General features: G+C 48.4%; 2 protein-coding genes and 1 long non-coding RNA gene across 18 annotated transcripts; 2 read left to right on the top strand and 1 right to left on the bottom strand.

Annotated features, from left to right (window-relative positions):
- Positions 1–928: 928 nt before the first annotated feature.
- Positions 929–4,655, bottom strand: Galt (galactose-1-phosphate uridyl transferase). Of its 9 annotated transcripts, none has more exons than NM_001369142.1 (11): positions 4,438–4,655; positions 4,042–4,211; positions 3,750–3,828; positions 3,611–3,659; positions 3,361–3,490; positions 3,177–3,233; positions 2,894–3,016; positions 2,580–2,712; positions 2,394–2,477; positions 1,934–2,088; positions 929–1,669 (listed from the first exon to the last, which is right to left on the bottom strand). In NM_001369142.1, the coding sequence occupies exons 5-11, from the start codon at positions 3,481–3,483 to the stop codon at positions 1,589–1,591; spliced, it is 756 nt and encodes a 251-aa protein (NP_001356071.1). In that variant the 5' UTR covers positions 3,484–3,490; positions 3,611–3,659; positions 3,750–3,828; positions 4,042–4,211; positions 4,438–4,655; the 3' UTR covers positions 929–1,588. The 9 variants fall into 9 exon arrangements, with proteins under 9 accessions (NP_001356071.1, NP_001356070.1, NP_001356064.1 ...); NM_001369141.1 differs by having other exon boundaries at positions 4,490–4,655; NM_001369135.1 differs by having other exon boundaries at positions 3,750–3,825; positions 4,490–4,655.
- Positions 4,400–16,984, top strand: Gm42274 (predicted gene, 42274). Its single transcript, NR_155499.1, has 2 exons — positions 4,400–5,003; positions 15,205–16,984. It is a non-coding gene; the product is annotated as a predicted gene, 42274 (long non-coding RNA).
- A 1,828-nt stretch (positions 16,985–18,812) lies between these two features.
- Positions 18,813–21,679, top strand: Sigmar1 (sigma non-opioid intracellular receptor 1). 8 transcript variants are annotated; one of them, NM_001286605.1, is made up of 4 exons: positions 18,813–19,070; positions 19,196–19,349; positions 19,530–19,622; positions 20,722–21,679. In NM_001286605.1, the coding sequence occupies exons 1-3, from the start codon at positions 18,920–18,922 to the stop codon at positions 19,543–19,545; spliced, it is 321 nt and encodes a 106-aa protein (NP_001273534.1). In that variant the 5' UTR covers positions 18,813–18,919; the 3' UTR covers positions 19,546–19,622; positions 20,722–21,679. The 8 variants fall into 8 exon arrangements, with proteins under 8 accessions (NP_001273534.1, NP_001273480.1, NP_001273467.1 ...); NM_001286551.1 differs by having other exon boundaries at positions 20,592–21,679; NM_001286538.1 differs by having other exon boundaries at positions 19,196–19,396.
- The last annotated feature ends 427 nt before the right edge of the window (positions 21,680–22,106 follow it).

The following is a 22,106-nucleotide window of genomic DNA, read 5'->3' as shown; positions in this document are numbered from 1 at the left end:
TGTATTCGATGAAGGTGCCCCTGACTCCAGATAAGATAGGGAGCCAGGGGGTTGGTCTAGTTCTCTTAGACTTTTAAACAGTCAGGCCGTATCCCACGCCACTGAAATCAGAATCTCTTCTAGATTCCCGCAGTGTTTTTTAAAACTTTCCAGGCATTTCCAAACCTTAGGCAAGGTTAGGGGGTGTGTGTTTATGTATGCCCTAAGAAACCAACCACCTACCTAGCAAGCAAGGGAAGTGCCTGCTTTGTCTGATTTTCCAGCCCCAGGCAACATTCCCAATCCCTGGCACCCATCCCCCTTCCAAGCCTCCAAGGTCTCAAGAAGACAGCAAGGAGAGAGAACCAGGGTTTTCTCAGTCAGGCCCAGTCACTTGTCCACACTTAGTGTGACTTCTCGACCCCAAGACTCACTACCCCTGGAAAAGAATGGATGAAAGGCATTCTAGCCATCTCCACATCTGCCACAGCTCTTACTTTTGCTTTAGAATTTGGAGACCACCAAGTGGTATCTGGTCTCAAACACCAAATGCCCTGTGGTTCCTCCACTATCACAAGGAAAAACAGATTCAAAGAGGAGGCGGACTCAAGGTCATTCTAGGTCCTGGGGCTCTCTCTCTCTGGCTGCCCTCGCCATGCTTAGTGCAATTCTTGTAGCATAGGTACAGTACTGAAGCGACATCTGCTGCACATGGAAATCCAGGAAGCCAAGAACACAAAGCCACACGCACACTCCCAACCCGCCCCTTTAGCCCCTGTGGTCTGGAGCAGCGTCTGACTGTGGCCACTCACAAAACCAGGGTTCTGGCCAGCAGCCCAGTGTCTGGGGTGACCATGGGACTAGGACTTTGCTCACCCTCTCCCCACCAAACTTTGAGGCTGAGACTTGGTGAGCTGACAGGCTCAGTGATACAAACGGCTCTGGGCTTCCGGTTGACGCTGCCAAGCTAAGAACATAAGATTTTTTTAAACAGCCTCCTAAATTAGCATGCTATCCATATCACAAGTGAAGAGGATTGGAGACAATAGTGAACATTGAGCAGAGGTAGGATTTTCTTCTCTATAGTTAGGGCTGAACACAGGGCCTTACATGTGTCAGACACCCACTCTACCACTGACCTATTTCACAGGTCCTTTGTACCAGACAGTCTCACCAAGCTACCCTGACTAGCCTTGAATTTGCAATCCTCCTGCCTCAGTGTCCTGGGGAGCCAGGATTACAGACCTGTAACATGAGATCCAGCATGGCTTCGGTTTCAGAGACTAGGTCTTGCTAAGTAACCCACACTGGCCTCAAATTCGCAATCCTAATGCAGCTGCCAATGTGGTGGAATCACAGGCACACACCATCATGTCTGGCTTGGTGAAGGGGATTCTTGCACCAAATTTTTCAAAGTCCGTAGGCAAGAGTGTTTGGAGTCACACTTAGCCTTTACCCAAACTCCGGAATGTAAGAGTCCACACTACTCCTCTGGTGTCAGAAAACATGGTTAAAATGTGAGACGCAGTTTTATTGATGTCACATCTGCCCGAACTCCAGGTCCCAGGTCTGTCAGGTACAAAGATTCAAGGCCCTGATGTGGTCACAGTCAAGCAATGGCTGCCGTTTCCTTGTCTTTCTGCGCCAGGCAATAGTGTACCTCGGGAAGCGCCCTTAATCTTTCTGCGGCCTATAAAGGGACAAGAAGCAATCAGGGAGAGTAAGGGTCACCTGGAATTGTACCGAGGCGTTCTGGGCCCAGGAAATACTGAGGAGGGCTTATGGGATGGGAAGATTAGTTCAGGATAGCTGGAGTCACCAGGGGGTGGAGTTGAGTGGCGACTGAGTTCTAGGAATGCAGAGATTTTTATGAGGCTCTTCAGGGTCAAGACTGCTGAGATCCCGTGAGGAAATGAGGTGAACGGATATGACGACCCAGGATGTGAGTCCTGACCTGTTCGGGAGTGAGGTCACGCTGGGCCTGGGCAAGCATTTCATAGCCAACCATGAACTTCCGGACAGTTGCGGATCGCAGAAGTGGGGGGTAGTAGTGGGCGTGGAGCTGCCAGTGGTCACAGGTGGCTCCAGTCTTTAATCCCGTGGGAGCCCCTGACAAGAAGAAGACAGAGGTGATCTGGGAGGCCCTTTGTCAGCCTTCAGTCTAGCCCCTCCCCTAAGCTAACCCTGAAGATTATTACAGCTCCAGGTATTTTCCACCAGGGAGCTCAGGCATTAGGTAGCAATCAGTAACGGGGTCACCAAATCTCTCTTCTCTCAGTCCCAGCACCCATGCGCTGGACAGTTGTTTTAAAGCCAACAAGTGCTTTAAGGCCTCGTAGGGATTCTAGTTCCCTAAGCCGGAACCTAGAAGCCCAGAAACACTATTGGGGCTATCCCAACCCCAAAAGCCTTACCATGCCAGCCCATGGAGTAGGGAAAGGATGTCTCAAATAGATTGTCGTACTTGGTCAAGAGCTTCTTCATGATGGAGGCGAGATCTGGAATCAGAGCCTGATTTTCACCCCCAGGGAAGAGACGCTGGTCCCATCAAGGCCATTCTATCCAGCACCCAGTCCCACTGTCCTACCCAGGAGACTCACCATCACGCTCAGCGGGGTTCAGCTCAGGTAGCCGCCGCACGTGCCGCCGGGGCAGCAGAAGTGTCTGGAAAGGCCACACTGCCCAGAAGGGGACCAGAACTATCCAGTGCTCACTGGTTAGGACCAGACGTTCCTGGACGCACAGAATGGAAGTGAATCGTGCATGTGAGAGGGGGAAGGGCACAGGCCGCAGGGAAACAGAAGGCTCTCACTAGCACCTACCCTAAGCCACCATAATATTCCTTTAGGTGGCTGCTAATGTCCTATCCCCCTTTAAAGCACGTCTCTCTGTGAGGGTAAAAGGTCTGGTCTACCTTCCTGAGGAGCTCTTGGTGACCATATTCCAATAACAAAGGTTTTCCATGCTGGCTGTGATAGGTCTGCTGGGATCGCTCTTCACGCTGGGCGATATCTGGCAGGAAGCTGCTAGCCCAAACCTGTCAAAGGGCAAGCACAAAGAAGAGCAGGCCAGCCCATTATCTCTGAGCCTCCGAATTACCAATGTATTTCTTTTGCCCTATCTCTTAATCTAGTAGTCCTGTCCACAATGCCGGTGGACTCAGCCAAGAAAGCCATTAAGGCCTGTCACATACTTGCCTGGCAGTGGGGATGGGGGTTAGAACAGCCCATCATGGCTCCTTTATTTTCAAAGATCTATTGGGTAGAAAGGAGAGAGATATTCAATAGTCACACAGACATCAAGTCAACCCCTCCTCACCATACCCTGTGGAAGCAGTAATGGTTCTCCCCCAAACCAAAGTTACACCTCCCCCTCACAGACCTGCACCCAAGGGTACTGGGCACCCAGCTCCTCTGTGACTGAGGCCCATGCATCGATGACAGCTCGGATCTCAGGGACAGACATGAGTGGCAGCGTCACATCCGACCAGGGGTGGAAGCACATGACCTTACTAGGTGGTGAGGGAAAAATGACATAGGGAAGTGGATTGGGTGCTAAGGGCAGGGCCCAAGCTCAGGTCTTCGTCTTCAGACCTGGGCTGGAGGTTGTAAGAGGGGAAACCCAAAGTTACCAAACTCCTCTGGCGGCCTCTGCTCGGAAGAGAGGGTGGTCACTGGGTCCTGGAATAAAGGAGTATTACTCTCTGTAGCACAGGTACCCGGGTCAGACCCAGTCTCCCTTCTCCCCAACAGTGGTTAAATTGAGGGTACCTGGATCCGGAGCATCGGGCTGCAGAGCCGGGAAGTCATTGTCAAACAGAAAGGTACCATCATAGTGGGGATTCACCTACTGACAAGAATAGGCTAGAAATACTACCTGACGGAATTCAAGGGCTATCCAGGCTGCAACGGGGGCGAGGAAGGCCCCACTCAAAGGATCAAAATTGCTTGCCCGGAAATGACCCAAAAGGAGGCGCACTGCTCCCCCTTGTGGGCGAAGGGTAGTAATAAGGAAGAAGGATTTTTTTCCTATCCCAGTTGGTGGCTGTGTATTCGGGCTTACCTCCCCATTAGCTCGTGTGGCCCCGGGACACAGAGGGTTGAGTGGGTCGTGGCGGGGCACTGTCTTCAGAAGCTGGGGCTCCACTTGTCCTTGCCAGGGCCGCTTCATGCGATGAGCCGACACTAACACCCACTCGTCCTGGAGCGGGTTGTAGCGAATATGCTGGTGTTCTGGGGAGAGACAAGGATCAGTCAGCAAAACTCCCTGTCTCTCTCTTCCCCGAGTGGCTCTAATGCCCTAGCAGGCCCAAGTACAGGGACGCTCGGTCGGCGCAGTGTTTCTAGAAGCTATAGGCTGGCGGAGGGGAGTTAAAGGGTTAAACGCTTTCCGTGCCACACGGCCTGCAAGCCCCTCCTTCCCTCGCCCGCCACCCTGGCCTCGGGTAGGAGTGCCGACCTTGACTCTGGGACTAGAACTTCCTACGGAAAAGGAAGGCTCGGCTCCGCACCGTAGCGGGTCCAGGCCGCCCAGCAATTACCGCTCGCCCGGAAGGTCGCTGCCATGGCGTCCGCCTCTGAAGCCTGCTGGCGCTGCTCAGGATCGGCTCCGCTATGCGACGTGAGGCCACACGAATTGACCTAAGGTACACAAGGTGAGCGCCCCATTCCATGTCTCCCCCCGCCCACCCTGGATGATTGGCTAGTCGCCAACACGTGACGGTGGGGGCACAGCCTGCCACTTGAGGGCGGGGCTCGGGACCGCCACGCTCACTTCCCCAGGTTGTTTTGATGATTCTCCTGCACACCGGATTGTAGCTACTTCTCTGGAGAGCATCTGTGAAAACTGGTTGCTGTGTCCATTCGTCCCGCCACGGATTCGGGTTGCTTGCACGACATTAGGGCTATTTATTGGAGCATGACATATCAGCTTCACCACTCAAGGACACTCCTGCCAGCAGCCTTTAACTGCCAATAGTCCATCAGAAAGGGCGGAGCCTCGTGAGTGCACCGCCCCCCAAACCGGTAAGAAACCTCTATGGGTCCATTCTCATGTTTTGTGCAGGTAACCACAGGTGTAGTGAGTTCTTGTGTTTGCACATCAGGCCCTGTCCTGTTCAGAAGACATCGTTTTTACTGAGCATCTTAACCGTGTGCCAGGCACCTAGGTTCTGTGTGGAGCATAGAGACGCCCTGTGCAAAGACCAGCAGCATTCTGAACTCATGACCTGGGTCACCTGCGGAGCTGCTGTGTGTGGTTAAGATGCAAGTTGTGGAGAGGGGGTGGAGGTGAGGAACTTGATCATACTATAGATGAAGCCTGCAGCCTGGCCCTTCAGGTATTGCCCGGATGTGTGAGTATTTCACTGTAACTATGCCTCTAGCCTCAGGAGCAGAAATAAGGTTAGATAAAGAGAACTGAGTAAGTATAGGGTGTGGTGGTACACACCTGTAATCCCAGCACTCCAGAAACAGAGACAGTAAACTTACAAGTTCAAGTTCAGCCTGCGCAGTTATACATAACAAGGCCCAATCTATATAAAAGTAAACCAAACGGCCAGTGGTGGTGCACACCATTAATCCCAGCACTTGGGAGGCAGAGGCAGGCAGATTTCTGAGTTCGAGGCCAGCCTGGTTTACAGAGTGAGTGCCAGGACAGCCAGGGCTACACAGAGAAACCCTGTCTCGAAAAAAAAAAAAAAAGTAAACCAAAAGACAGTAATGTGTGTGTGTGTGTGCGCGCGTGTATGCGTTTGTGCATACATACCAGGCACAGTGATGCATTTGCCTATAGTCTCAGCTACTCTAGAAGCTGAAGCAGAAGATCAATTGAGCCCACAAGTTCTAGACCATCCTGGCCAATATAGTGAAGCCAATTTCAAAAACAAGCAAAAGGCCATCAGTATTTGAAGGGCAGAGACAGGCATATCAATGAGTAGCCTGGCTACATAGAACATTCTAGGCTGTTGAGGTTTGGTCTGTTGCTATGTATTATGATGCAAAATACTGGCTGGGGAGGTGGGGAGCTGGAGAGATGGCTCAGGGATTAAGAGCACCAACTGCTCTTCCAGAGGTCTTGAGTTCAATTCCCAGCAACCACATAGTGGCTCACAACCATTTGTAATGGGGTCTGTTGCCCTCTTCTGGTGTGTCTGAAGAAAGCAATGGTGGTGTACTCATATGTATAAAATAAATAAATAAATAAATAAATATTTTAAATACTGGCTCCCAAGGTCTGGTCACTCCCACAGACAAGGACATTCTCATCTATACCAAGTGATGCTATGCATCCTTGCCCCTCAAGTTATCCCTGATTGGTTAACAAAGATGCCTACAGCCTATAGCTGGGCAGGAGAGAAGAAGAGAAATAGGCAGGACTTCAGTTCCCCCAGCTTGAGGGTATATAGCAGAGGGGGGTATGGGGAGGAGAGGAGAGGGAAGGGGAGGGGAGGAGGAGGAGGCGGGGGGGGGGGGGGAGGAGAGGGAGAAGACACTATGGGGTAGGATCCTGAGAACTGGCCATGAGGGCAGACCAGTTGGAGTAAGAGCAGCCCAAATGGGACTTAGCAAGTCACATCCCTTAGTTTAGACAAAATAGCCATAGAGGGTTGATATGCCCAGCTCTACTGCTGTCTTAGGCTTATTACAAATATAAAGGTTTAGTTTTTGTTATCTGTGTAGCAGGAACAGTAGGGCTACCTCTATGTAAACGCTGGGGTCAAGGCAGCCACAAAAGCACCTCCTGCAGGAGGACCTAATTGAGGACTGCCTGAGAGACCAAGGATTGCTGGTGCAGACAATGCCAGCCAATCAGGAACTGCTGTTTAGAAGAGATGCTTTCTTGAGACCAATGGGGCACGGGTGGAGTGTGTTAAAGGAGCTTGCAGCAGTGTTCAGATGAACTTGCTGAAAAGATTCTCACCTGCTCCCAAGGTCTGTGTCGATGATGCCACTGTGACACCTCACCTCCAACCCTCAAGCAGGTTGTGAGCAGTCCAGGGCACAGGAAACATCTGTTGACTAGGATGGTGAATGGATGACTTCGTCGCCCTCATTTTGTGACTGCTTGCAAACCTCCTTTTCTGGGGGTTTGTCTTTGTCTGTTGATGCCAGGACTGTGCTCTTGGTTTGACCTGATCTGCTCTTTCTTCTTCTCCTCACTGTGCCCCGTTCTGTTGCTTCTTTGGTGAGCTGGCCCCTTAGTGTTTTATGTTTTCTGTTGTGGGTTTCTGAGAAGGTGAGTGCCTGGACCTCATTACTGTCTTCTTTGTCTTCTCAGTCTATCTGTCCCAGTGACCTCACTTTTGGCCTCCATTCAATTTGAGGGTGAGCTTATGGTGGCCATCTCTCCACTTTTCTCTGTCTTTGGTGAGCATGCAGTGCATCTCACCATCTTTTCTGTCTGTCTTTGTCTGCTCATTTTCACTGTTTGTCTGGATTCATAATGGTACCTGACATAGGGTCTGTTTTCCCAGGTAATGGTACCAGGGATCGGCTCCCAAACACCTTTCCTTCCTGGGTACACCGTCCAGACATAAGAGCTTTGAGTTACACCTAAGGGAATCCCCTGCTTAGTATGTGACTTTCGTCACCTCTTCTGTCATGTTTGTCATATCTGTTTGTCATTTGTTTCCTTTGTGCTTGTTGACATGGGCTCTCTTCCCTCCACCATCAAGGAACCCCAGATTAGGACTCTGAAAACTCTCTGGTTACTCCTGGTCTCAAGGTTAAGATTCATGACCTGGACTAATTTTGGGAGGAGGCCGCTATATTGGCCCCCTGGATATCGCCGGAGAACATGTGGGACCCTGACCTCTGGATGTGTGTTCTCTTCCTCGCCCACAAGCTTGAGGTACAGTCTGGGATCACCCCTCCCTTGTTCTTTGTCCCCATCCTCCTTGCAGTCATCGCCAGTCTTAAGAATTCTTCCCCAGAGGAAGTGGTGGCTGTCCATAACAATCACTGCCTGGATCAGGCTAATATTCACCTTTCCATTACTGACCCCATCCCACTTCCTCTAGGCAAACAGGTTTGATTTTAGTGATGAGGATGAGAGCGCCTCTGCTCCAGCCCTCCAGCCATAAGGCTTCAAGCCACCCTCTAGCCCTTCTGTCCCAGGTCCCTCACTCATAAGCCCTTCTTCTCCTGCCCCATTGGAGGTACCCCCAGCTTACCCCTGTGGTGGTTTAGGGGGACTTTGCCTTCCATTGGTCACTCCTGTGCCTCTCGCCTGGGGGCCTCATTCCCCTCAGGCATATAGTGAGGCTTCCCGGTCAATCTTGGCCCTGATGTGGAGACTAAGCCCTGGATTCCCATGCCTCTGGCAGACTTGGCATTAATCAGAAAACCTGCCAACATTCTGGCCCAGATTCTACTTATTTTGAACAAGTAGTGAAGCAATGGGCCATGCACCTCCAGAGCTGTGACAATTGGTATAATCTCCTTAAGGCAGTGCTCCACCCTGCTGTGTTTCTTAATGGGAGGTCTGCCTATCATGATTTAGCTGAGAATTAGACTAGGATTAACCTGGAATATAAACTTAACATTACCTTTGATATGCTAACTGGCCATAGGGCATACATTAACCCTGTCACTCAGGCCACTATCAGGGATCTTTTACACCTGTTGCAGCCAACATTCCCTGCAACCCTTGGGGAAGATATATTCTGGAAGACATGGGTGCTGTCCTTACAATGGATAATAGCACCTTTTTTGAGGACATAATGCAAAATGATCCACTAGACTGACCATTTTGGAACCTAAGCTTTCTGCTCTCAAGGAACTGTTCTTGGAAGAATTAGCTTTGGGTCACTTGGAGCCCTCAACCAGCAGACATAATATTTCCATTTTTGTCATTGAAAAGAAGTCAGGGAGATCTAAGCTTCTACAGGATCTGAGAGCCATTATGAACACATGCACAAAATGGGGACCACTCAAAAGGGATTGCCTCATCCTAGTGCTATCCCACCAAATATAGTGTTATCATCCCATATATTAAGGATTGTTTTTTTCCAGAGACCTTTGTCTCCCCAGGATAGATGCCATTTTGCCTTCACAGTATGAGAGCCTAATATGAATAAGCTGATTAAAACATCTCAGTGGACAGTCCTGCCTCAGGGCATGATAAATAGCCCACCCATTTGTCAGCTCTATGTGGCTGAAGCCATACAGGAAGTCCCTGAGGTGTCCTTGTAACCCACTACAGGGATGATATTAAGCTTGCACACCCTGGTTGTCTGATCTTGAAGGGTGTCCTCTCAATTGTTGGTCAACTTGGAAAAACTCAACTTGAAGGTTCTCCCAAAAAGATTCAGAGAGTTCCCCCATATGCCTTCCTGGGCTTTTCTATTTCTGACAAGATTAAGCCCCTGGCCTTCTCCATTGTGGCAAAAGACTCCTACTCCCTCGTGGAACTACAACAATTATGTGGAACTGTTAACTGGCTCAAACCTTTCCTGCCTATTCCAGACCAGGAGATGAGGCACCTTTTTTCTCTCTTGGGGAAGCCTAGCAACCCCTCCACCAAGGGTAAACTAACATCTGAGGCTACCAACCTACTACAGAAAGCCATGGCTCCATTCTGTACCACCTCTGGCAAGGCATAATCTGGGGAAACCCCTTCTGTGGTCCCTTGAGGGCGTCCTAGGAGTGTTATGGCAGAATGGGCTTCTCATGTGGTTGCACCAGGCCCACTCTGATTTACTTAAGGCTTCCTCAAAGTTTGACATTGACTTCCACCTTTCCCTTAAGGTGAGAGTCTTAGCAAGGAGAACTTACAACAGGGAACCAGACAAGAATAATTCTACCATTCTCATTAGGATATTTTCAACCACTCTGGGCAGATTCCATCAGCTTTCAATAAATGGTAGTGGGGTGCACAGGCTTGTTGAATAATTACATGCCATCAGACAAGTGTCTTACTGCTTTGTTCCAGCTGCCAATTACAGTTAAACCCCATAGCATACCTAGCTCTTGCCCCATTCTCAAGGCAACTGTCTTAGTAGGGTTTCTATTTCTGCAGAAACACCATGACCAAGAAGCAAGTTGGGGAGGAAAGGGTTTATTCAGCTTACACTTCCATACTGCTGTTCATCACCAAAGGATGTCAGAACTGGAACTCAAGCAGGTCAGAAAGCAGGAGCTGAGCAGAGGCCATGGAGGGATGTTCTTTACTGGCTTGCTTCCTCAGCCTGCTCTCTTATAGAACCCAAGACTGCCAGCCCAGAGATGGTCCCACCCACAAGGGGCCTTTCTCTCTTGATCACTAATTGAGAAAATACCCCACAGCTGGATCTCATGGAGGCATTTCAACAACTGAAGCTCCTTTCTCTGTGATAACCCCAGCCTGTGTCAAGTTGACACATAAAACAAGCCAGTACAGCAACTATGGCCTTTTCTGGTGCTAATAAAATCAGATATGGGGTTCTTATCCAAAGATGGGAGAGAGGAGACACAACTTACATTCTCCCTAATTCTGGCTCAGTGCAACTAGGTGAATTATTTGGACTCCTGAAAAGTTTTGAGAGTTGCCAACAGGAGCCAGGTAATATTTTCTCAGATAGCCAATATGCAGTACAAGCTGTCAGTAACCTATCTTTCTCCTATATTAAAGAGCAAAACAGCCCTGTACATGTCTGCGTGTGATCTATTCAGAAGGCTCTTGAGAATAGGGCACAAACATGGTTCATCTCACACATAAGATCACATTCTAAACTGCCTGGCACATTAGCAGAATGCAAGGAGAGAACCAATGCCCTGACTATGGCTGTAGGCATGGAATTCCTGGAACAAGCCAGAATGTTACACCAGAAATTACATAAACTCTTGTCTGAATTGCCTACATCACAATGTAAACATCTTGTAAGCTCCCATGCAACACGTGTACCGCTTGCACCATTGGGCCCCTTGGCAGATCAGGAGTTAACCCTAGAGGTCTACTCCTCAGTGCAGTCTGGCAAATGGATGTCACCCATTACTCAGCCTTTGGTAAGCTTAGGTATGTACATGTTGTGGTGGATTCTTGCAAGGCCCTCATATAAGAGGTGGCCATGGCAGGTGAAAAGGCCTCTCATGCTATTAAGGCCATGAAATCAGCAATGCTTGTAATGGAAGTGCCTTGGACACTCAAGACTGACAATGGACATGCTCACTCATTGTGATGGTTTGTCTAAGCCTATGGAATAGGTGTGTCACTGTGGGTGTGGGCTTTAAGACCCTTATCCTAGCTGGTTGGAAGCAAGTATTTTCCTAGCAGTCTCCAGATGAAGATGTAGAACTCTCAGCTCCTCTTACACCATGCCTGCCTGGATGCTGCCATGCTCCCACCATGATGATAATGTACTGGACCTCTAAACCTGTAAGCCAGTCCCAATTAAATGCTGTTCTTTATAAGACTTTCATTGGTCATGGTGCCTGTTCACAGCAGTAAAACCCTAACGAATATGTTCATCTCAACAGTTCATAGCCTTCCTACCCTCATGGAGGATCAGCCACTTCTTTGGGATACCCTATAATCCTCAAGGCCATGCAGTTGTAGAAAGACCAGATCACTCCTGGAAGGGAGCACTTGCTCAGATCACCTCCCCAGAATCCAAAAGAGATCCACACCTAGCCATGGTGGAGAGGTCCTGTTCCATGTGAACTTTCTCTCCTTCTATGAGAAAGGGCTGAGCCCGCTCACAAACATTGGGCATTTTTGCCGAGGGACACTCCTCTCCCATTGGTTAGATGGAGAGACTCAATATACTCTCAATGGCAAATGTCTGCTCCCCTTCTGACAAGAAGCAAGGCTATGCTTTTTTTCCCCTCAGGACTCAATGGCATCAACATGGATACCCTTGAGAGATGTTGCCCAGCTATGGACCAGGAGGCGATGAAGGAGCCAGAAAAAGACCAGGATGTGGAGATGTAATGTACATAATATACATACTATGTTTATTAATTTTTCTTCAGCATGGTTGGGCCGATGAGCTCTTGGCTTTGGTGTCCCTGCCCCCCATTCTTTTGCCTGTGGCAATTAACTCCCCAGCCTACCCTGTTCCTTTCTCTTCCAATGTGAGTTTGGGTTTGCCCTTCATGGACTTAGTCACTACTACATGATGATTAGAAGACACCATGTGTGGGAACTAAAAGGGGGCTGCCCAATGCCCAACAATAATGGAGGAAATTCTCTGCTTTACCACTAACGTCTTCTCCATCGGCCTTTTGTATCCAACTACACAACATGACCACAGGGGACCTTCATGGTAATCTAACCTATGGCACCATGTTAGGCATGGAACTTCATGTTCCCCTTACTGATCCCAAACCCCCAAAGGATCCGCCCAAGCATATCATGTCCAACCCTGCCTTGTTGTCTTAGGTTCCCTCAAATGCCCACTTTTGTGGGACTTCCTATCCCTTAGGAACACTGACAGCCTGCACTAGGTGTAAAATTTCCTAGGGACTACCCGATATTGTCATCTAACCCCACATGGCATGTGGAGGTTTACCTCACATGATCCTTCCCATGTTAACAGGGATCCCATTAGATTCCACTATGACCTCATTATGAGCAATTGGGATTCTTGTAGCCCCTCTAATTGTCTTGATTTATGTTCCCTTACTCTCCTAAAGCGTGACTGTCTCTTTAATGGGACATCTTCCCACATAAACCAGTCCGTGAAAATGTGGACTGGGATGAAACCCCATGAATGTGACCATTGGCAGGCAGGTTGGCTGGAAAGCCACCCCAGTCTGTGTCCAACCCCTCTTTTTCTTTCTGGTCACTGATACCTCCATTGTCAGAGACAGCCTTGACTGCTCCAGTGAGAAATGTCTCCTGACCATCTGCTGGATGGAGTATTTAACAATGGCTATCCTGATGAGGGAACCAGCTGCTATTTGGATGCCTGTGGTAAATACCAATCTTACTTCCATGTTATCACTTTGATGACCCAGACTCAAAACTGCTACACCATGGAAAGAGGGAATTTGGTATTAAAGCTGCCCTCACTGTAGTCATTACTGCAGGCATTGCCGGGCAACAACGGCTGCTGTTCCCTTGACCCAGACAGCCATTACGGCAGAGACTGTCAATGCTGTAATCTCTAAGTCAGCTGAGGTACTGCAGGCACAGGAGGTAATAAAATCAACATCTCAATCACGTCATCACATTTTACAACAATATATTGATGTACTTGCAGAAGAGTTGGCCCTTATTAGGGACATGTCTCTACCGGCATGTGAACCCAGATTTCACTCAATCTGCCTAACTAACCCCTTACCAGGTACATAACTCCTCAAAGCCTCACAACAGTTGGCTCAGTATTTTAAATGTACCCGGTCAGACAAATCCCTTAACTATTATGGGCTGTTAAGGGAAAACATACCCAGCCTCAATGTGACCAAGGTATCTGTGCTCTCCCTAGACGCTGGGTTCTTGAGAAAAGTGCGGGACAATATTAAGAGGATGTTTGACTCCTCGTGGATAGCCACTTATGCTATGATGGGAGGAATCATACTAATAATTATTTTGCTTAAGTGTCTAACACAGCATATCTCCAGGCAGCACTCCATAAATAAGGTGACCCTCCAGGTGCTGAATGCTCTCAAAAATCCTGATTGTGACCTTCCTAAGGAAGTGATCTAAACATGGATGGCAGAGATCCATGAGACCACCATGTAGGCTGTTCCTTATCTCCCCTGTGTGTGACATGCTTCTGGACTGATATCTCTTTTAGGGCTGGTATTCAATGACAGGTAAGATCCTGGAAGACAGGACAACCTAAGACAGGCACAGTCCAGTATACTGGGAATCCTCCAAGGTGGGGTCAACAATGTTGAGGCAATGGCATCCCAGCTCCTACTAGGCTGTCAAAATCTAAAAACAAATGGCTGGATTTGTAACAGGAACTGCTGGACCACCTCTATGTAAACAACGGGTGCCACACAGCCACAAAAGCATCTCTTGCAGGAGGACCTAAATGAGGACTGCCTGAGAGACCAAGGATTGCTGGTGCAGACAATGCCAGCCAATTGGACGCTGCTGTTTAGAAGAGATGCTTTCTTGGGACCAGTGGGGGCACAAGTGGAGGGTATTAAAGGAGCTTGCAGCAGTGTTCAGATAGTTTGCTGGGGCATTTCTCACAGTTCCTGCAGTTTGTGATGTTGACTCTGCACCACCTCACCTCCAACCCCCAAGAGCAGGTAGGGTCAGGCCACAAGTAGTCCAGGGCACAGGACACATATCTGGAGACTAAATTATCCAAGACAGGAAGAAACCCCCAGTTAATATTAAATTTTTATCACAACACTAAGCAGCTAAAACTTTTTAGGAGAGACCCTGTCCCAAACAAATGGGGAAATAAATAAACAAAGAAACAAATGTGATGATCCCTAGACTGAAAAGTCTGGAAGGCATCATATGTATTTTCTCTCTTTATGATTTATTTCTTTGTGTGTGTGTGTGTGTGTGTGTGTGTGTGTGTGTGTGTGTGTATTTCTAGCATCTATGTCTGTGTATCCTTGAACTGGAGTTACTGATGGTTGCAAGCCATCATGTGGGTACTGGGAATCCTCTGCAAGAAAAATACATCCTCTTAACCACTGAGCCATCTTTCCAGGACACCCAGAGAAGGTGTGTGTGTGTGTGTGTGTGTGTGTGTGTGTGTGTGTGTGTGTGTGTGGTGGTGTTGTTGTTGTTGTTGTTGTTGTTATATTTTTCTTGTTTTGGAGGGAGCTTTTTTTGGCATTGTTGTTTCCATTCCTTTTGAGACTGAGTCATATATCTCCAAGACTGGCCTTGAACTCTGTATATAAAAGGACAAGTTTAGACCTCTACTCTCCCTGCTTCCATCTCCCAACTGCTGGTATTATAGATAGGTATCACCATTGTACTTTGGCAGGCCAAGCAGAGCCAAGCATACTGGCAACTGAGCTACAAAAATTGGGTCATTGGTTATTGATCTCTGCCCTAGAATTCTCAGGCTGAAATCTGAAGAGGCCATTATGTGAGGCCAGAGAGCAAGAACTGAAATGTGAGTTTAAGCAATCTGGTGGCTGCTCAAAGTACAGCAGAGAATGAGGGCAGGAAAGCAGAACAGGCATTCCTTCCTGCTGTCTTTAGTGACTAGACGGTGGCACTGTATCTCCACAGGAACACCCATGCTTCTACATCACTCCTAGATCATGCTGACTCCTGATGCTCTTCAGGTGACATATCTCTTCCTTTTCTGTGTCTTTCCAGATCCCTTGTCGGAGGAAGAATGGTCTAGATAGGGTCTACTTGGTGCTCTCCCTCCCAGACCCCAGATATAGGACCTCTACTGTGACATTTGGAGAAGATGGCTGTCATTCTCATCCCCTCAATTCCCTCCATGAGTCACTCAAAGCTATAGGATCTTTTTCTTTCCTTTCTTTCTCTCTCTCTCTCTTCCTTCCTTCCTTCCTTTTCTTTTTCTTTTTTTTTTTCTTTTTTTTTTTTTTTTTTTTTTAGTGGACTGTGTTTGAGAAGGTGGCTGAAAGATCAAAGAGGGGAGTTGTAGGTCTGGACATCTCAGAAACCGTTTCTACATGGAATGAGGGGCAGAAGCCTGCTACAGAAAGGCCCTCTGAGCTCTGGGTATTGTTTGCTTACAGCAACTAAGATTACATACCCTAAGTCATATAGACTGGAGCCATGTTACTGTCTATCACACAGCTAGTGGTTAAGGCTGAGAGGACGGGATTATTTATTTATGAGGAACTGTATTTATGATGGAATGTGAAAGGGCAATGAACTAGAGAGGTCTCAGTGGTCTTAGAAAATTGTCAACTTAGGGATAACATAGAAGCCAGCAGCTGTTTCAAAACACGTTTCCTCAACCTTTCATCCTCAACTAGATTACTCAAAACTAACAAATACACAACAGTTCACCTCCCCAGCCTCTGGTCTCTGTAGCACAATATATTGCAACATGGGCAAGTGAAAGGCAACAGAGCAAAGACTTATTAGAATGGCTTAAAGGCCCAGATAGTCCAACAATGGCTGCCTACCAATGGAAGGTCCAAGAATTCAGTTTTTCAGTCCATGAGGCTGATATCTCAGCTTGTCTTCAGTATATGCTGGAATCCCAAAGAAGTAAGCTCTAATGCCAGAGAAGGAATGGACTTGCCATCAAGAGCAAAGGCAGGTCTGCAAAGAGGAGGCACATCTCCTACTTCTGTGTCCCTTATATAGGCTGCCAGCAGAAGGTATGGTCCAAAATTAATAATGTATCTTCCTATCTCAACGATCTGGCTCAGAAGTAAGTCTTCCCACATCAGATGGGGTTTTTTTGGTTGTTGTTGTTGGTTTTTTTGTTTTGTTTTGTTTTTTGTTTTGTTTTGAGACAGGGCTTCTCTGTATAGCCCTGGCTGTCTTGGAACTCACTTTGTAGACCAGGCTGGCCTTGAACTCAGAAATCCGCCTGCCTCTGCCTCCCGAGTGCTGGGATTAAAGGCATGCACCACCACGCCCGGCTCACATCAAATGATTTAATTAAGAACAAAATAAACCCTCACAGGTGTTTTTTGAGTTTCAGATGTAGTCAAGTTGATGACCAAGAAGAACCACTATATTATACTTGTAGTATTAAAATCCATCCTGCAAGAATTCCTTTAGCAGGATGGAAACCAACTCAAAACAGCTTCAGGAAGTCCCTGAAACTGACCAAATTTACTAGACTCCTCCCTGCTATAGTAAGCAATAAATGCTGAGAGTCCCATTTAGACAAAGTGAAGCCAAGCTGCAAAAAAGTATCTTGAGACCAGACTAGTCCTGAAGAAACAGACTAGTCAAGCTGCTTGGGAGAGGTTTAGACTAGAGTCTCTTGAAAAGGACACTACAACCTGTAGAGCCTTCAGGCTGCTTCCAGGTTTTGTGAGCTGTCACCCATGCTGGGCTGGGCTTTGGTGATGCAGCTGTCTTTGACTCTGATTTCTGTTCCTGCAAGTAACTCCTCACCCACAGTCCAGCAAGTAACCCCAATAAAACTCATTAGTTCACCAAATTGGATTTTGGTGGTATCTGTACTTTCAATTGTCATAGGCTCCCTATCTGAAGTGTGTTGTGTTTCCTCAGGAAACATTTTGTCACACAACAATAAGTCTTCTGAAATTGGCAAAGGTGAAAAGAGAGAGGACAGAATTTCTTTTTTTTTTAAATATATGTATTGGTGTTTTGCCTGCATGTATGCCAGTATATCATGTGGGTACAATTCCCACAGAGGCTAGAAGGAGTCAAATCTACTGGAACTGAGCTACAAACAGTTGTGAGCCACCATATGCATGCTATGAATCAAATCAAGATCCTCTGGAAAAGCAGAAGAGCAGCTAGTGCTGTTAACCACGGAGGCATCTCTCCAGCCTCAAGATTTCACATATTTTTAGAAACTAGACCTGAAAATGTCTTACAGCATTTCTGTTTCCATTTTATTATCTGGAATAAAACCACCTGGTACATGGCCCCATATACAGAGATTATAGAATGTATTTTGGTCGCTCAAGAGCAAAAGGAAAGCCGGGCATGGTGGCGCACACCTTTAATCCCAGCACTCAGAAGGCAGAAGCAGGCAGATTTCTGAGTTCAAGGCCAGCCTGGTCTACAAAGTGAGTTCCAGGACAGCCAGGGCTATACAGAGAAACCCTGTCTCAAAACAAAACAAAACAAAACAAAACAAAACAACCAAAAAAAAAAGCAAAAAGAAATGTCTCTGCCACATAAAAATGCCATGAAAAGCCATTCCCCATGTTTCGTGAACCCCTCCCTTATATTTGCCTGATGGATTTCATTCCATCAGTTCTTTGTGTTCTAGCTCCTTTATGGGTTTGGCTGTTGTTCTTGTTGTTGCTTTAGACATGGTTTCCTGAGGCCTCTGCTGACTTTTGCTATGGTGACCTTGAACTGATCTTGGTGCCTTCCCACGTTCTAGAATTACAAGCAATACATGTCTTACATTGTCTTTTTCTAACTAACATGTATAATCCTAACCATGTGCCAGGCACTAATTACTTTAAAAAATTAATTCATTTAATGTTAATCATAATGAAGGTATGGGCTACGAAGCAGATACTTTTTAATTTAGTCTATGTTACAGATAAAGCTATCAATGCATACTCTTAAATGCTGACACATATGGGCTCTCTGTCTTAGATCTTAGTCCAATTTTGCTCCCCTCCTCTATTTAGCCCAGAATCATTCTGTGTCAACATCGAATCCCATAGCTCCCCAGTGGACAAATCTATTGGTTTTCAAGGTCTTTCACACTTTTGTGCTTCAGAACATAGAATGAATCATAGGATCGGAGAAAACACTAAGCTAAACATGCATGGTGGTGCGCGCCCCTGATCCCAGTATTGGAGAGGCATCGATCGAGGCTATCCTAGTCTATAGGCTAGCTAAAGTTGTCTAAAATATTACAAATATATGTACACATACATATATACATAAATGCATGTATGCTGTCTCACACTCCTCTGCTCTTTGACTCCTGGAATAGTTCCCATTGACTCTCTCTCTCTCTCATGGACACTTCAGATATCACCGCTTCTTTCCTAAGGTTCCCAGTGGCACTATCTTCAACCTGCTTCTGTGCTAGCAGACCTAGAAAGCTCTACTTCTGGGCTCGCTAGCTCAGGTGGGCCAATCCATTCTGGGTCTCCCCGCTTGGGGACACCAAGATTGAACCCAACAGGGTGGCAGCCAGGAGGCGAGGCCCCGCCTCTCACCTCTCTTGCAGACCAAGCCACTAAACCCTACGCTCTCCCCTCTAGAAAATGGTTCAATCCAGAGGCGGTGCTAGGTGACCCGGACGTTCCGATTGGCCCCGGCGAGCCGTACCACGGTGGCGGGGGCGACCGTAGGCAGCGGCTTTTGAGTCGTGAACCCACAGCCTGTGGCCCTAGTTCGGTCTTACGTTGGTGGTGCCAGGCTGCCCGCTAGAATGCCGTGGGCCGCGGGACGGCGGTGGGCATGGATCACCCTGATTCTGACTATTATCGCAGTGCTGATCCAGGCCGCCTGGTTGTGGCTGGGCACTCAAAACTTCGTCTTCTCTAGAGAAGAAATAGCGCAGCTTGCTCGACAGTATGCGGGTGAGCCGGTGAGGGCGGAGAGTGGGGTGGGCCGACACGGAGCGGAGCCGCGCTTTCCGAGGGCTGGTCCTCGCCAAGCTCAGACCGCGGGCTGGTCTCACCCGCGCTTCTCCTTTTTGCACCAGGGCTGGACCATGAGCTTGCCTTCTCTCGGCTGATCGTGGAGCTGCGGAGGCTGCACCCAGGCCACGTGCTGCCGGATGAGGAGCTGCAGTGGGTATTTGTGAACGCGGGCGGCTGGATGGGCGCCATGTGTATTCTGCACGCCTCGCTGTCTGAGTACGTGCTGCTCTTCGGCACCGCCCTGGGCTCCCATGGCCATTCGGGTCAGTGTTGGCGGTGGGTCGGATTGGGAGGCTGGGACTGTTCGAGGGCCGGTGCCCTCCATTCCAAGGTTTGGCTGGGCCGTGTATTGACAAGGATTCCCTGATGGTCGGTGTCTATTTTACTGTCAATCAGGACGATACTGGGCTGAGATTTCTGACACCATCATCTCTGGCACCTTCCACCAATGGAAAGAGGGCACCACGAAAAGTGAGGTCTTCTACCCAGGTGCGTAGGGAAGTTCTGTCCGAGGGGGCGCCCTCTAGATAGGGACGGGCATAAGACTTGGAAAGGGCGTGTTTAGAAGGCCTACCAGTGATTTCCTTCCTTCCCTCCCTGGTAAGCCACAGGTGTTTCGTTAGGGTCGAGCTAGGAACCCTGATGCTTTCGACTGTTAAGGGAAACAGAACACGGCAGTTTCCAGTCATAGAGAACTTGATTTTTTTTATCAGCCTGTTTAACCCAGCAATTATCTGGGTTATACCCAAAAGTTAAGACAGGCATTTGTTTCCTTAAACTAGAGTGGCAGTTTGGGGTTTTTGTATTTTTGTTATTGTTTGTTTTTATGCGTCTGGGTTTTGCTTACACACACCAACCCCTTAACTGCCTGGTGCCTTAAAGGCCAGAAGAGGGCATCTGATCCCAGAGACTGAAGTTATAGACTGTTGTGAGCCTTCATGTGGGTGCTGGGAAGTGAACCTGGGTCCTCTGGAGTAGGAGCCAGGGCACAGCTGAGCCATCTGGCTAGCAAACTCCTGGTGGTGTTTTTTTAATGTACCTCTGAATCTGTTTAAAAGAAAAAAAGGCGTGGGCTTGCTGGTGTAAGGTTAAGCATCACACTTTGTGACTGAACAGGCGCATTTCTCAGAGAGCCTGGCAAGCCCTGTAACCACACAGAATTTCCACCAGATATGAGTGCAGCTTGGAAATGCAGATGCCATAATTCTATACGTTAGCCTGTAGCTGGGTTGGGTGGCCTTCCAGGGGCCAGGTGATGCCATTGGTATTAGGTGTTTTGGTCTTTGTCCTCTGATCAAGCAGCTTGGCCAGTAGGGTAGAAGAACTTTTTCTTTTCTTGAAACTGTCTTTTCATTCCCCTCCTCTCCATAGATAGCCCATAGGCTAGACAAATGCAGTATGGAAGGCCAGGGCAGAGCTGGGCTCCTCATGAGGTTTCTTATCCTGTCTGTCTCCCAGGAGAGACAGTTGTACACGGGCCTGGAGAAGCAACGGCTCTGGAGTGGGGACCAAACACGTGGATGGTGGAGTACGGCCGGGGTGTTATTCCGTCTACCCTGTTCTTTGCACTAGCCGACACTTTCTTCAGCACCCAGGACTACCTCACACTCTTCTATACCCTTCGGGCCTATGCCCGGGGCCTCCGGCTTGAGCTTACCACCTACCTCTTTGGCCAAGACTCCTGACCAGCCAGGCCTGAAGGAAGATCTGTGGATGGACAGGAGCGCGGCAGGACCACATCCATCTCTCTACTCGCTGGAACTCATATTCAGACAGCAGCGTATACCATGCAGATATTAAGTACCTGCTGTATGAGGAAGGACATACATACTTGTACATCCAGACACAGCTCTTGGGAAGCAAATGAGACACAGAGATGCTAAGACTTGTATGTACTGTAAGATCATGCACTCACATCCACCCAGAAAGGGTCCTCTACATATACTCCAGGGGGCCAGTCATGTTTGAACACACATCACAAGCTTGACTCACTGACTCAGGCTTTCCTAGAGCCTCCTGCTGGCATTCAGGGCTCTGGGATCAAGGGTTGAGGTAGATGTTACACACTACCTCACTCTGATGCCTCATTCCTGTAGTAATCTCTGGTGAAGGGAAAGAGGAGCTGCCCTTCGGAGGTCCCCTTCACCTGCAGCTATGATGCCCTTCCCTTCATCCCTTTCCTCACCATATGCCTTATCTCCATTCCACTCCCCTGCTATGCAAATGCCCCCCTGGCTTGTCCTCCCTGCCCCCCCCCCCCGGCAACCAGTTCAGCTGGGAAAGCAGAGGCATGTAGAGGATGCTAAAGGGAAGGGAGGTCCTCCACTACGGAGACCCTTGTTGGGGTTAGAATGGGAAAGCTGGCTAGTGCCCCAGGGCCAGTTCCCAAGGAGAGGACCTGGAGAAGTAAGCCGGGGTCCAAGGAGCCACCCCATTCCAAAAGAAGCCTTTAGTGTGTGTGTGCACACCCTATCAGTTTCCAGACATATCTGTTGCAATCTCTGTCTTCTTGTCTCTCTCTGTTAATAAAAACATATTAAACAGTTTCGTTTCCTTATGTGTCTAAACAGCAGGGAAGCCAGCTGCCTCCTGGGGCACTAAAAGGCCTCCTGTACAATCCAGTTTGTAAGACAAGGTTTAGACAGAAGGGAGTGTGCTAAGAATTACTTTGAAGTCAGCCTTCTAGGGGTGGTGGTGTTAAACCTTTGGCTCTAGACTCAGCTCTGCCTGCTGTTGGCATCTGAGTGTTGGAACTGGAAGTGAGCACCACCACACCCAGAGTGCCCCCCCCCACCCCCCGCAATATAAAGCTGACTTAGAATTTACGATGTGATACTGAAATTCACCGTGAACTTAACCTCCAGCTTCCACTTCCTAGGACTGAGAATTAAGGCCAAGGCTTTGTGCAGTCTGGGCAAGCGCTGTGCTAACCACACCCTTAGAAGACAGATGAGTCACTGAGGCTGGCTGGCT

Source organism: Mus musculus, chromosome 4, assembly GCF_000001635.26.
Source record: "Mus musculus strain C57BL/6J chromosome 4, GRCm38.p6 C57BL/6J".
Taxonomy (NCBI): domain Eukaryota; kingdom Metazoa; phylum Chordata; class Mammalia; order Rodentia; family Muridae; genus Mus; species Mus musculus.
This window is presented reverse-complemented; position numbering and strand designations above follow the sequence as displayed.

Excerpts from the sequence above, each read along its gene's own strand:
- Galt (NM_001369135.1), bottom strand. The coding sequence starts at position 4,544 with ATGGCAGCGACCTTCCGGGCGAGCGGTAATTGCTGGGCGGCCTGGACC. Across the intron at positions 3,826-4,041 it reads CCACACGAGCTAATGGGGAG|GTGAATCCCCACTATGATGG; the intron begins GTAAGCCCGAAT and ends TCTTGTCAGTAG. Across the intron at positions 2,713-2,893 it reads ACCAAGAGCTCCTCAGGAAG|GAACGTCTGGTCCTAACCAG; the intron begins GTAGACCAGACC and ends CTGTGCGTCCAG.
- Sigmar1 (NM_011014.3), top strand. The coding sequence starts at position 18,920 with ATGCCGTGGGCCGCGGGACGGCGGTGGGCATGGATCACCCTGATTCTG. Across the intron at positions 19,071-19,195 it reads GCTTGCTCGACAGTATGCGG|GGCTGGACCATGAGCTTGCC; the intron begins GTGAGCCGGTGA and ends TTTTTGCACCAG. Across the intron at positions 19,623-20,591 it reads AAGTGAGGTCTTCTACCCAG|GAGAGACAGTTGTACACGGG; the intron begins GTGCGTAGGGAA and ends TCTGTCTCCCAG.